General features: G+C 33.6%; 1 protein-coding gene across 1 annotated transcript in view; it reads left to right on the top strand.

Annotated features, from left to right (window-relative positions):
• Positions 1–11,520, top strand: part of LOC134278773 (multiple epidermal growth factor-like domains protein 10) — a gene marked incomplete at its 5' end in the record, with an annotated part of 28,638 nt that extends 17,118 nt beyond the window's left edge. Inside the window, 3 exons of the mRNA XM_062761061.1 lie at positions 44–181; positions 1,935–2,072; positions 11,354–11,520. Coding sequence (XP_062617045.1) covers positions 44–181; positions 1,935–2,072; positions 11,354–11,520 — 443 coding nt within the window. The remainder of the gene's footprint in view (positions 1–43; positions 182–1,934; positions 2,073–11,353) is intronic.
• Between the last annotated feature and the right edge of the window lie 1,164 nt (positions 11,521–12,684).

The raw sequence follows: 12,684 nt of genomic DNA, 5'->3' as shown, positions 1-12,684 counted from the left end.
AATTCATTATTAGAGTTGATATAAAAAAACATGCTTCTTATAGAATGTGACGGAGGAAAGTATGGATTGAAGTGTAACAAAACTTGTGGACCCTGTTCTGATGGATCACAATGTCACCATGTTAACGGATCATGTTTGAATGGATGTTCTCCGGGATATAAAAGTCCCCTCTGTATCATAGGTATTTCTTAATGATTTCTCGTCATTGGTCATTTGAAAAATTATTTTGTTAAAACAGATTCTGATTGCACACATAAGTACTCTGAAGTTGACACCAAGAAGATTCTTGAGTTTCTGATTGACAATATCTATGTGGATTTTGGAGACCAGGTATTCCAACAATCTATTGGAATTACCATGGGTACAAATTGCGCTCTGTTATTAGCAGACTTATTTTTATATTCATATGAAGCAGAATTTATGCAAAATCTTATGCGTGAAAAGAAGAAAACACTTGCTGTGGCCTTCAACTCGACATTTAGATATATCAATAATGATAATATCCATTCCTACATTGTTATGATATATCCTTGTGAGCTTGAGATAAAAGATACCACAAAGTCCGACACTTCTGCTTCATACTTGGATATTTTGCTTGAAAAAGACACTAATGGTAATCTAACAACCAAGCTATATGATAAACGTGATGACTTTAACTTTTCTATCGTCAACTTCCTTTACTTATACAGCAATTTACCTTCATTACCTGCATACAGAGTATATATATCTCAGTTGATTCGATACGCAAGAGCGTGCTCTACGTATGAACAATTTCTTAAACGAGGTAAATTATTGAAAAGCAAGTTGATGAAACAAGAATATCAACAGTCTCGTTAAAAGTCATCATTTCGTAAATTCTATGGTCGATACAATGACCTTGTCAGCAAATACAATTTATCATTGAGTCAAATGCTGACTGATGTTTTTCATTCCAATTGTTAGTCAATTATTTATACACTGAAATGACGATGGATTTTTTCCGTTATTTCCTGATCATGACAACGAGCATACGGCGGGTGTGACCAGTCGGCAGGGGATGCTCACTCCTCCATGGCACCTGATCCCACGCATTATTTCGCACACCATAGACTTTGATGCATAGTAAAAAGAAGACCATTTACGTTTTGAAAGCGTTCTTTCACTTAATAAAAAGAATGACAAAATTAAGAAATTACAGTTAAAAAATTTAATTACATTTTATGTTTCCGATATTGAAGACGATTTTTCAAATGATACGAACACTAACGTCGTAATAGAGTTTTCTTGAAGTTATGACTAAGTTTATCTTTTAAAGCTTATGAAAAGCTTAAGGTGACGCTATAAAAGCTCTTTAAGAATGGGTAATTTTTTGTAATAAAAGAAAAAAGAAAATAATTATGCTCTTGAAATTCTAAACAAAGAAATTCGAGAAATTCTCCAAAGCTTTTATTATATCCTTTGTATTCGCTATATATTGTAGTACACTATCAGAACAGGAAGATTCGTTAAGATGACTTCTCTAAAAACAGGACAGTAGAATTTTTGTTTCTTATATATAAATATGTAAAATATTTTAATAGTATTTCTCATCGTATATTATGGTTTGATCAAAAAGTCTATAGTAGTCTTCGTATAATTTGATTTAAAGTGCGAAAAATATACATTTTCCTATATAGCCTAAAGTAAGTGTACCCCTATTTAAAGACCGTCACTGAAAATACCTGGACGGTAACTTAGCATGCATACTGAAGTCAAAATAGAGAGTTTCTCTATTTCACTTTTTATGCAAAACAAACTCCAGTCGGCTCCCGCAACAAATGATTTTATTGCACTGTTAGGGATACATGTATATAGTAAAAAAAAAGTATTTTAATAAGCGTGTTTATAATTCTTCACTAAAAGACTATTTCAAGATGTGTTTTGGATTTGATCATAAAAATAACAATATCTTTAAGAATGTGACAATGGATTTTTTGGCGACGCCTGTAGGCAGACTTGCGGCCAGTGTCTTGGGAACCCACCGTGTCATCATATCAATGGTTCCTGTCCACAAGGATGTTCTGCCGGATACCAGGGTCCTCTTTGTAAGAAAAGTAAGAATTAGGAATATTTGGTACACTTGCTAAAAAATGTAAACATGGGGCAAACTTTAAAATAATGTATGCTTAGCCTCTCTAGACTCAGTGTAAAAATATTTCGTCGTTAGGTGGGGAAAATCTTTTTTCAAGAAAAGGTTAACATATTTGTTGACAAAATATAAAAAAAAAAAACATGCCCGGGAAGATAAAAAAAAGTCAATCCATTTTTAGTTATCGGTTTGGATTGATTTATTTCAGATTCCCTATAAATCAAACAAACAATATGGATGTTATTTGCTTGTTTAATGTGGCGCTTCTGGCCGCGGTGATCAATTTGCTTGGGCTACCACAGGGCTGCCCCACAATCAACAATCAATACAAAAAATGTGACGACCCAAATCGGGCGGATCATGCACTGGGTAGGTCACAAGTGCATGAACGTCACCAATGCAATAATCAATCAAATTCAATCAATCAATTATTAATCAATCAGTCAATCAATCAATTCAAATATCAATCAAGTCAATTACCTGTCAATCAATCAATTATTAATCAATCAATCAATTCAAATATCAATCAAGTCAATAAACAATGGAATGAGCATAAGAATATGTGTTGCACTCGTCCAATTGCGTTGAGGTGCGACGGAATACGCAAACACTAGGAATTCCAATCCAAACAAAGCTGAAGTGGACGCTATCCCAAACAGGCAGTCATCACGACACGGTATAGGTAAAACAAAAACTTCATCACCGCGACATAGGTTGATGCAGACGCAATCCCCAACATGCAGTCATCCCGATATAGGTAAAATAGAGACCTCATCACCGCTACATTTGTTGATGCGGACGCTGTACCTAACAGGCAGTCTTTGCAGAACACGCAATCAAACAGAATTCACTAATGCAACACAAGTTGACGAAGACGCTGGACGAAGCAGGGCACCATTATGGAATATTGGAGAACATGATTTTCACTGCGACATGGGATGTTGTGGACACAGGCCAAGCAGGAAGTCTTCAGCTACAATGACATAACAAGAACAGCAGTATTTGTTCTAAAACAAGAGGAGGGTGGGTGGGGAAAATTAAAACATTGCAAAAATTCAACTTCACAAAATTTTCCATGACCTTACCGTTTTTTCGACTTATCGGGAAAGGAAAAGGAGGAACAATTAAATATTAGACTAGTATATGTAAACGGACCTAAATTATCCGGATTGATAGGTTGGGACTAAGGGTTAATATAATTATATATCTGAAAGGACTTAAGATATCCGGAATGGAGGGACATAGGGTTACTGAAATAAACTCACCTATTCGAGACCAGGCTCGTATAAGTGGTAATATATTTACTTAATTTTGAAATGATGCTACGGAAGCCCGTGTAGGCCAGTTAAGAGAAAGAAATAATTTTTAATTTCGTTTAATCGCAATAATTATTGCGATTAAACGCAAAACAGTGCGTTAAATCAAATTAATTGTTGCGTTTAAACGCAAATCATTGCGTTTAATCGCAATAATTATTGCCTTGAAAAGCAAAACATTGCGATAAATAGCAATAATCATTGCCTTTAAACGCAAAGCACTTTGCGTTTAATTGCAAAAGATTGCGTTTTAATGCAATGATTTGCGTTTAAACGCAATCTTTTGCGATTAAACGCAATAATATTTTTGCGTTTAATTGCAATAATTATTGTGTTAATTGCAAAAATTATTGCGTTTAATCGCAATAAAATTGCGATTATACGCAAAATTTTTTGCATTTAAACGCAATAATTTTTGTATTTAAAAGCAATCATTTTGAAGATCAATTGATCTTTGAAGAGTGCAATGGACCCACGCTGATATGTAGTAACTTAAGAGGAGAATTGTGTATTGTTAAGCTTTATAGAATCTGATTCTTCTGAACAAGCATTTTCTGAATGGTTAAATCATTGGTATGAATTTAAAGAGGAGAAAGAAGTGTCGGTCTGTAAAAACAAAGACAACCTAAGAAAGAAATAAAGCTTCAGCATGTTTAGATATCTATATTCCTGTTAAGGTTGGGTCAGTTGCTTACAAACACAAATGACATTTCCTATATTGTTTTCTCTACTTTTAAACTTTAAAACTATGCAAACAATTTTAAAGGATTTTCGAAAAAAAAAAAGACCGGAAAAGAAATAATGATTGAAAAACTACATTATCACTTCACGTTTCGGTCACAAAGTTTAAACCCTGTACCTAAATAAAGGGCTTTAGAAAACAACTGATTAAATGTTTTGACTTATGTATATGTACATGTACATATTATGTATATGTATATTCACAACCTTTCCTTTGATCACATACATTTACATAAACACGAGAACACGAGAATTTATGAGATGGAATCATGAAATCAAAAATAAATAAAATGAAACAGATTGGCCGACGTGTTTTACCAAATTGATATGTCTATTAATACCACTGAAACATTCTTAATTAGATGTGATGTGTAAGGAATTGATTAATGGCTGCGTTAAGAGTGTTGGGTTCTAATAGCTTTGAGAAACTTGGTTGTTAGGATGCCATTGTTAAACTTAAAATCTCAAAAACTGAAACATTTTCAAAAAGACACAAAACCAAACGGCTCTCCTTAAAAGAATCGGACCTTAGTATTTATTATAATCTTTGCATTTAAATACAACAAAATAATTGCGATTAAACGCAAAAATTCATTGCGTTTAAACGCAATATTATTGCGATTAAATGCAAAACTTATTGTGTTTAATAGCAAAAGTATTGCGTTGAAACGCAAAGATTATTGCGTTTCATCGCAATATTATTGCGTTTAAACGCAAAAATTATTGCGATTAAACGCAATAACAAATATTTCTCTCTCTGAACTGGCATTAACGGGCTTCCGTATGATGCAAATAAAGCAGAGAGAATATTTCTTTTAATTGAATTCTTTTGATGATGTTTGAATTGTTGAGGTATATATTTATTCTAACTTTAATATATTTATTTATTGATTATTCACTTGACACTTCTCAGAAATCTCGATTTTTTTTAATGGACGAACTTTTTTTTCAATATAAATGAGGCACATCAATCTATTGTCAAGCATTTTGGTAAAACATTTGTTTAATTACAGACCCTAAACCGTGCTACTACACCTCAGAAACGAACCGTACCGTTCCGTGCAGAAAGCGTACCGTACCGTGCACAAAGCGTACCGTACCGTCCACAAAGCGAACCGTTCCGTGAACAAAGCGTACCGTTCCGTGCACAAAGCGAACCGTTCCGTGCACAAAGCGTACCGTACCGTCCACAAAGCGAACCGTTCCGTTCACAAAGCGTACCGTACCGTCCACAAAGCGTACCGTTCCGTGCAAGAAACGAACCGTACCGTTCTTTGGTTAATTATGCAAACCACGCCCCCAATGATTTTTGAATCGTATAATGACCAAATAAGTCATTTTGGTTTATTTCTCGCTACGGCGCCTGTGAAAGGAGGACGGAGGTTGTGTCTGCCTGTTCGAAACACCATTATCAAGTATCATGCGTCTGGATCTTCAACTGTAAAAATAAGGAAACTACTCGAAGCAAACTACAACTGCAAAACAACTAGACAGAGTGTGAGACGATTCCTTATTTGCTATAAATTAAATCAACTGGTTGTGTTTGTGGTCAAAGGTACAGTACAGGCCACGAGCTTTTCCCGCAAAACACGTACGGGGCACGTTGGACCTCGAACAATGTCGGCGTCTTTGAAGTCTTTCATTTTCATACTACAAGTTTTAGCAAATTAAATCAATTTCCTTTTGAAATATTAGCTGTATTTAAATATTCGTAATTTAACAATACAGATATTTAAACTAATATTATAAGATGCCCCAAAATTCAATATAATTGTGCTCGTGCCCGGGGGAAAAAAACCGCCTTAAATGTGCATATGTACATTAATTCATGTCTCATAATCCTATAATTGTATTTGACATTAAAAAAGTTCAATAGACTATAATACCACTAAGACAGAATACGCTTTCATGAATTAATTCCCTGGTTGTCTCTACTTTTGATTTTAATTAATTCTGCTCATTTAAATTATTAATTTAAATCTTATCGGATACAAGATCGTGTTTGTCGTAAGTATGCATTCATATGTAGTACATATCAGATGCGTGATTTTACTAATGAATTATTTTGTAAGAATTTTAAAACATATATAAACTGTCAAATTTAAAAAAGATCCGTATTAGACTCTCACATTAATTCTGTTAAGATTCTTACTATAGGCGAATCATTGGTGCAGTTATACTTGCACTGAAAATCTGTAATCATGTAAAATATGGATTAAAATATTACATGCGGTAAACATGAAGAATTCTACTGAACAGACAGAGATAATAATCTTACTAATAAAACTGTGATCAAGTTTTACGCTGTATACAAAAATCGCCAGCCGAATTTCTTGCAAATAAAATGTGCAAACTGCAGTATAAATATTACTTCATTCTGAAATACATCTTATGAAAAATTAAAAAAAAAAAAAACAGTTAGCGAAAAAATGAAGATATTATAAGGTTTGTTACACTGTTCACTTGTTTACCCCCATCCCCTTCCTAGAAAGCAATATGAATTAGCTAGCTGGTTAAAAGTTCTTTAAAAGTCTGCAAAATGGTACGTTGTTGTAAATTAAAATTAATCATAATCTACAGGAAACATTTTTATAAGTGTCTGAAAAAAGATAATTTACTAAATGAAATGAAATTTAAAAAAATAGATCAATCCTCTTTTAAGCCATATAATGTTTGTTACCCCCCCCCCCTCTAGAAGGCGATACTTATGCGAATTTATGTGGCTTTAAATTGTGCTTTTGTAAAAAAAGAAAATTATAATTCAGGGATACATGCTTAATTATTTTTGTCTGAAAAGGGATAATTTAGGAAGTAAATTTGTAATCAGTGTTGTGGTGAAACCTGGAAGATGAGTTTGCTGGATGTCTGTTGAGTGATTTAATACACTTGATGTGGTCAGAACTAAATAATTTGAAAGGTGTGTTAAACACACGCCCCCCCCCCCCCCCCCCCCCCCCTCCCCCGTCTCTCCGGTTGTGACCCAATATTTTTTTTAGACAGGTGTGAACTATGAACTGACCAAAAGAATGTTTCAAATCACAGGAGAAAATCTTTCTGCGTAAACAGACTGTCAAGGTCACCTAGCGTCATGCCATTTTGATTGACAGATGATATAAGAGGAATTCATGCATGCAGCATGCATGTACAGAGAACGGATTATTCATTGCACAATAGTTTTAAATGGGTTGATTAAATAGCATCATAGACTGATTAATTGTGACTTTGGCGATGTAAATAAAACGAAGAATGAGAATAAATACAAGTTACTATTATTTTTTTTACAGATAATGTACATGTATTAAGGGTTTGCATCTCTCTCTCTCTCTCTCTCTCTCTCTCTCTCTCTCTCTCTCTCACGACATTGTTTTTACAGACTTAACAAGAATAGAATAACTTAATAAAATAAAGAAAAACTTCTAAAAATAATTACTTAATACACTGAAAGGATTATTGAAAACATAAATACTTGTCTGTGAAAGGAATGTTTTTTTTTTGTTACGAGAAAGCGCTCGGAAGTTATTGTATTAATTTCGTGTGTCCGCTGTTGATTTTTGTATTTATTTTGTTTACTGATATTTCTCTTCTGAAGCAAACGTTTAAGCGGTAGATCTACAATTAAAAAAACAATTTACATATCTAATTACTAGGAATAAAAATGAAGCAGGAATAGTCATATTTATTTCTATAGATCAATCAATTAAAAATAATTTATATATGTGCATAGCATTATATGTATAGAACAAGTATATACCTAGTATATATTAATTCCTTTTAATTATGTTACAACTTTATTTTAAAGTGAAAAAAATATTTCATATAATTTTTTTTTCCTTTTTCAAATGAAGGGTCAGCATACGTAAAAACTAAATACGGAAATATTTACGAATATTTCTATATATATTAATACATATCTATACATAATGCCAAAGACATCGGTGGGATGATGTTTTTTCTTCCTTTCATTTTTTTTTTTTCATTTTTCCTCCATCACCGCTGTAATGTAAAATGTTTAAATTGAAACCGAGAAATAAATTTGTTAATAGATGAAATATAATTATATACATGCATTAAGTACTTCAAAAGTCATTTAAAATGAATAAATTTTAAGCAGCCAATCGAGAATTAAAGCTAACAGGCTCCGCCCACTTCATTTGCATACCGTTTCTCAAAGCGTACCGTTCTCAAAACGAACCGTTCCGTGCAAGAAACGAAACGTACCGTCCACAAAGCGTACCGTTCCGTGCACAAAGCGAACCGTTCCGTGCACAAAGCGTACCGTTCCGTGCACAAAGCGAACCGTTCCGTGCACAAAGCGTGTCGTACCGTTCTCAAAACGAACCGTTCCGTTCACAAAGCGTACCGTTCCGTGCACAAAGCGTACCGAACCGTACCGTTCAAGTGGTGTAGTAGCACGGTTTAGGGTCTGTATGTTGTATTACATGTACAAGTTACTGAGAAAGCACACATATAAGCAGGAAAAGCGATTAAATGAAAAAAAGCTTTCTTTCGAAAGTGTCCCCTATTTCAACCGAGATAAATGTCTCGGTTAAACACCTTGTTTTAACCTCCAGTAATATTTAGGTCACCTGAGTAAACTCAGGTGACCTATTGCTATCCGTTTTCGTCCGTCGTCGTGCGTCGTCCGTCGTCCGTCGTGCGTTAACATTTGAACATTTTCAGCTTCTTCTCTGCAACCACTGAACCAATTTCAACCAAATTTGGCACAAAGCATCTATGGGTGAAGGGGAACAAAAATTGTGAATTTCATGATCCCTGCCCCCCCCCCCCCCTGGGGCCTGAGGGGTGGGGCCAAAACCACTAAAATTAATGCAATCTTTAAAAATCTTCTTCTTTACTCCTGGACATCAAGCAGTCAAACTGTTTGCATGATTTTAATCAGCAATGAGTCCTCTACCAAAATTGTGAAATTCATGGCCCTGGGGTCAGGGGTTCTAGTGCTAGGGCGGGGCTAAATAAGTAGGTAGTGAAAATGCATTATTTCTTTGAAAAACTTCTTCTCTGCTCCTGGGTATTAAATAAACTAACTAAGTACATAGTTATGATGAGCAATAGTGCCTCTACCAAAATTGTGAATTTTATGGCCCCAGGATCAGGGGTTCTTGTTTTAGGGTGGGGCTCAAATGATTATATAGTGAAATTGCATGAATTCTTTGAACATCTTGTCCTTTCCCTCTGGTTAATATACTAATGATATAATTACATATTTAAGGCCAGGATTTATTTTATTTTCAGTTTTACAAACCCTCCGCTCAAGGTTTTGAATTTTTAGAAAAAATAAAACAATTTTTTTCTTTCCGATGTCAAATTTGAGTCGGGATCGAGATTTCAAATTTACGAACTCGCACTTCCGGTTTTAAGAATGAGAAGATAGCTTGGTTTAGTGTAAAATTCATCGATACGAGTGCCATTCAAAACGTTTCACCCGTTCAAAGGACAAATAAAATGCTGACGACTTTGTTGCACAATGACATACTGGTGAGATAATTATGTATTCGTTTCAAAAGTATCTGTCTGTAAATTATTTTCTCCCCCAGGTTTTAAACTGCCCGTGGTAGCTATAGGTTGCATATTGCCAGCGACATTGTTTATGTCTCTGTTATAGCTTACAGTCTAAGCATCATTCTTTAGAAAAGGGTTGCTTATGTATCAGATGTAATGAATAAAACTATGGGAGAAGTTAGGTCCATTTGAGGAAGAAATAAACAATAACCTGTAGAAAACAAGAAATAAAAAATTCAACTATTAAAAGGCAAGAATATACAAATATATACAGGCATGTAGTATCATTTGTATCAGCTAGAAAAAATATTTTACACAGGTCCAGAAAAATACACTTACACTTAATTAAAAAAAATGTTCACACTACTCCCCAATACTCCCTGTCTGTTTTATGATATGAATTATAATTTTAGGCATCAAGTAAATTTTAGAACAATGTCTACACATTCACCTAACACATATTAAAAAAAATGAAGATATATTGAAAGACTTTTAAAGAATTGATTTTTAAAAATATATTTTGACCAACATCACAAAATTTATATAACTGGCCCAAACTGGCAGATGATGAAATAAGCAATTAAATGTTCTACTTTCCTATTTGTAAGCATTATGTGTCCAGTGGTAAGGAGCCTATTAGAATAGCATGAAAAAAGAATGAACAAATGTTAATAATTGATTTATCAAAAAAAAATTTTATTTCCTTCTCCTTCGGGACTTTTTTTATTCTCATGTTCATAACTAAACCTAAACAAAAAAAAAATGCTGGCCTTATAATGAAGAAAAGGGCCTCTTTCAAAATAGATAATTTCAGGGACGCTGGGTCAGGGATACCAGAGGGGTACTTTGACTAAAAATAAATTAATGCTTTGAAATCTGCCCTTTGATAAGCAATGGTGCCTTCTTCAAAATTTGTGAATTTCATGGCTTTTGGATTAAAACGCAAACCAAATACAATCGCTGGAAAGTTGTTACATGATATTCAGGTGACCTATAAGGCCCGTGGGCCTCTTGTTTAAATTAATTTCCGTTATTTTGTCCAATTATTAACTACTTAAGCTTCAAATTTGCGCTTAAGAGTAAAAAAGAATCCCCTACATATCTAAATGTTTTTTTATTTTTCCTGAGCCGGGAGAGGACAAGTTTCAATTAAAAAAAATGGCATGATTGGTATTGCTTTTTTTTTAAGAATGTGACGGTGGTTTAAACTGCTCCAAGACATGTGGTCACTGTCGTGACGACTCACAATGTAATCATATCAATGGAACTTGATTTACAGGATGTTCACCCGGATACAAGGGATCGTTCTGCATCAGTGGTGATTTATATTAATTAATCTTTATTTCTTATTAAAAACAAAAATCAGGCATGAGCACTTTATACACTAAAACATGTTCCAAAACATATCAAAAGTAAAATGTCAATATTATCTAAATTTTAATGTACTTTCTGTACATAATTCCTGCGAAGATAAATATGTATCTAGAAGTAGCAACACACAAATATTTTTGAACGAACTTTTCTCAAAATATGCCAGTGTTAATTATAAACTTCAGATCAATGCCTTTAAAACTACTCTATACTTAATATATATATTATACACAGCTGCAGAAAATCAAAGGATCTAAAATGAAATTTTATAATGAATTTCCTGATTTATATTACTTAGAATGTAATGGTGGAATGTATGGTGTAAACTGCAGTCAGACCTGTGGAAACTGTCTTAATGATTCACAGTGTCACCATGTTAATGGTACCTGTTTACAAGGGTGTTCAACTGGATACAAAGGATTGCTTTGTACACAGCGTAAGAAACCTTCTTTCATCATTCTTTAAAGTAGTTCTTCACTCGCACTACGTCATTTACGAATAGTAGAACCGGAACCGCGCTTCCCTTTTCCGAGATGTGATTTTTTAAACTATATTGGTTTCACTTTTACTTAGCGTTTTAAATATCCTGTAACGATTTTGCTCCAAGTCGCTCGCGTCAACAAACGTACAAACACTACAGTTTTAAGGATAAATTAATTAAAAAGAGAAGGCTGGGAAAAACTTTGGGTTGACAGAAATAATTAGTTAATAATATGATATTTCTGTGAGTGATGCATGTTCTATATGCCTCTCCGATAACACGGACCACGAACTTGCTACATCAGAACATGTATGATTTGTATCATACTCTCGCGACTGTTGTCGGCGGCCAAGTTGAAGTTAATAGTGATAATTCGGAAGAAAAGTAATGACTACGATTTGACTTAGACAATATATAAGTTTTAGTAATCAAACGTTACAAAATTTACTTTGAATAATAATATTGTATAAGACGCATACCCCCCCCCCCCCCTCCTCCACTTGCTTACCCACGAATTAATGCAAAATTATCTTTTGAATAGAAGTATATGACAAATGTTGATTCACTGGCAGCATACTTACTTTCCTGTAACAAAATTATCCACTATATGTGAGAATCAGTCAATCACTTTCATTTTCATTGTCTCCAATTTACAGACAAATGTGTTTTAATCAAAGAGTAAAATAAGATAAATTTTAGTGACAATAGGTATTGGGTGTGTATAATTATTGTTTTAAATATGTACAACTTTGTTTATACAAATATACACTCCAAATGTAACAGTTTTACAGGAAAATAAGGCAATATATTACTTCTGGAATATGGAAATTAGGGGGGTACCTTTAGTGTAGAGCTCATACCACGAAAGGTAATGCGTCAACATATAATTTTTTTAAGCTTAAAAATCTTTTTCTTAAATATTATTTAGTAAAAATAATACAATTTTACGAAGTTTGAGTCCATGATTTTTTTTCAAATGACCGAGATTGACCTGTGAAGCATATTATCTAATATTAAATTTTAATACGTTAGCCTAACAAAGTGCATCTATTTATAATAATTCATGCAAAAAATGATTATATATTGTTGACTAACATATTTCTACTCTCTTTAGGGTATTAAAGTCGAATATTTAGACTTGAATCCAG

The sequence above is a fragment of the Saccostrea cucullata genome, unplaced genomic scaffold, assembly GCF_032062105.1.
Source record: "Saccostrea cucullata isolate Sc308-1 unplaced genomic scaffold, CSIRO_AGI_Scuc_v1 ctg7593, whole genome shotgun sequence".
NCBI classification, from domain to species: Eukaryota; Metazoa; Mollusca; class Bivalvia; order Ostreida; family Ostreidae; genus Saccostrea; species Saccostrea cuccullata.
This window is presented reverse-complemented; position numbering and strand designations above follow the sequence as displayed.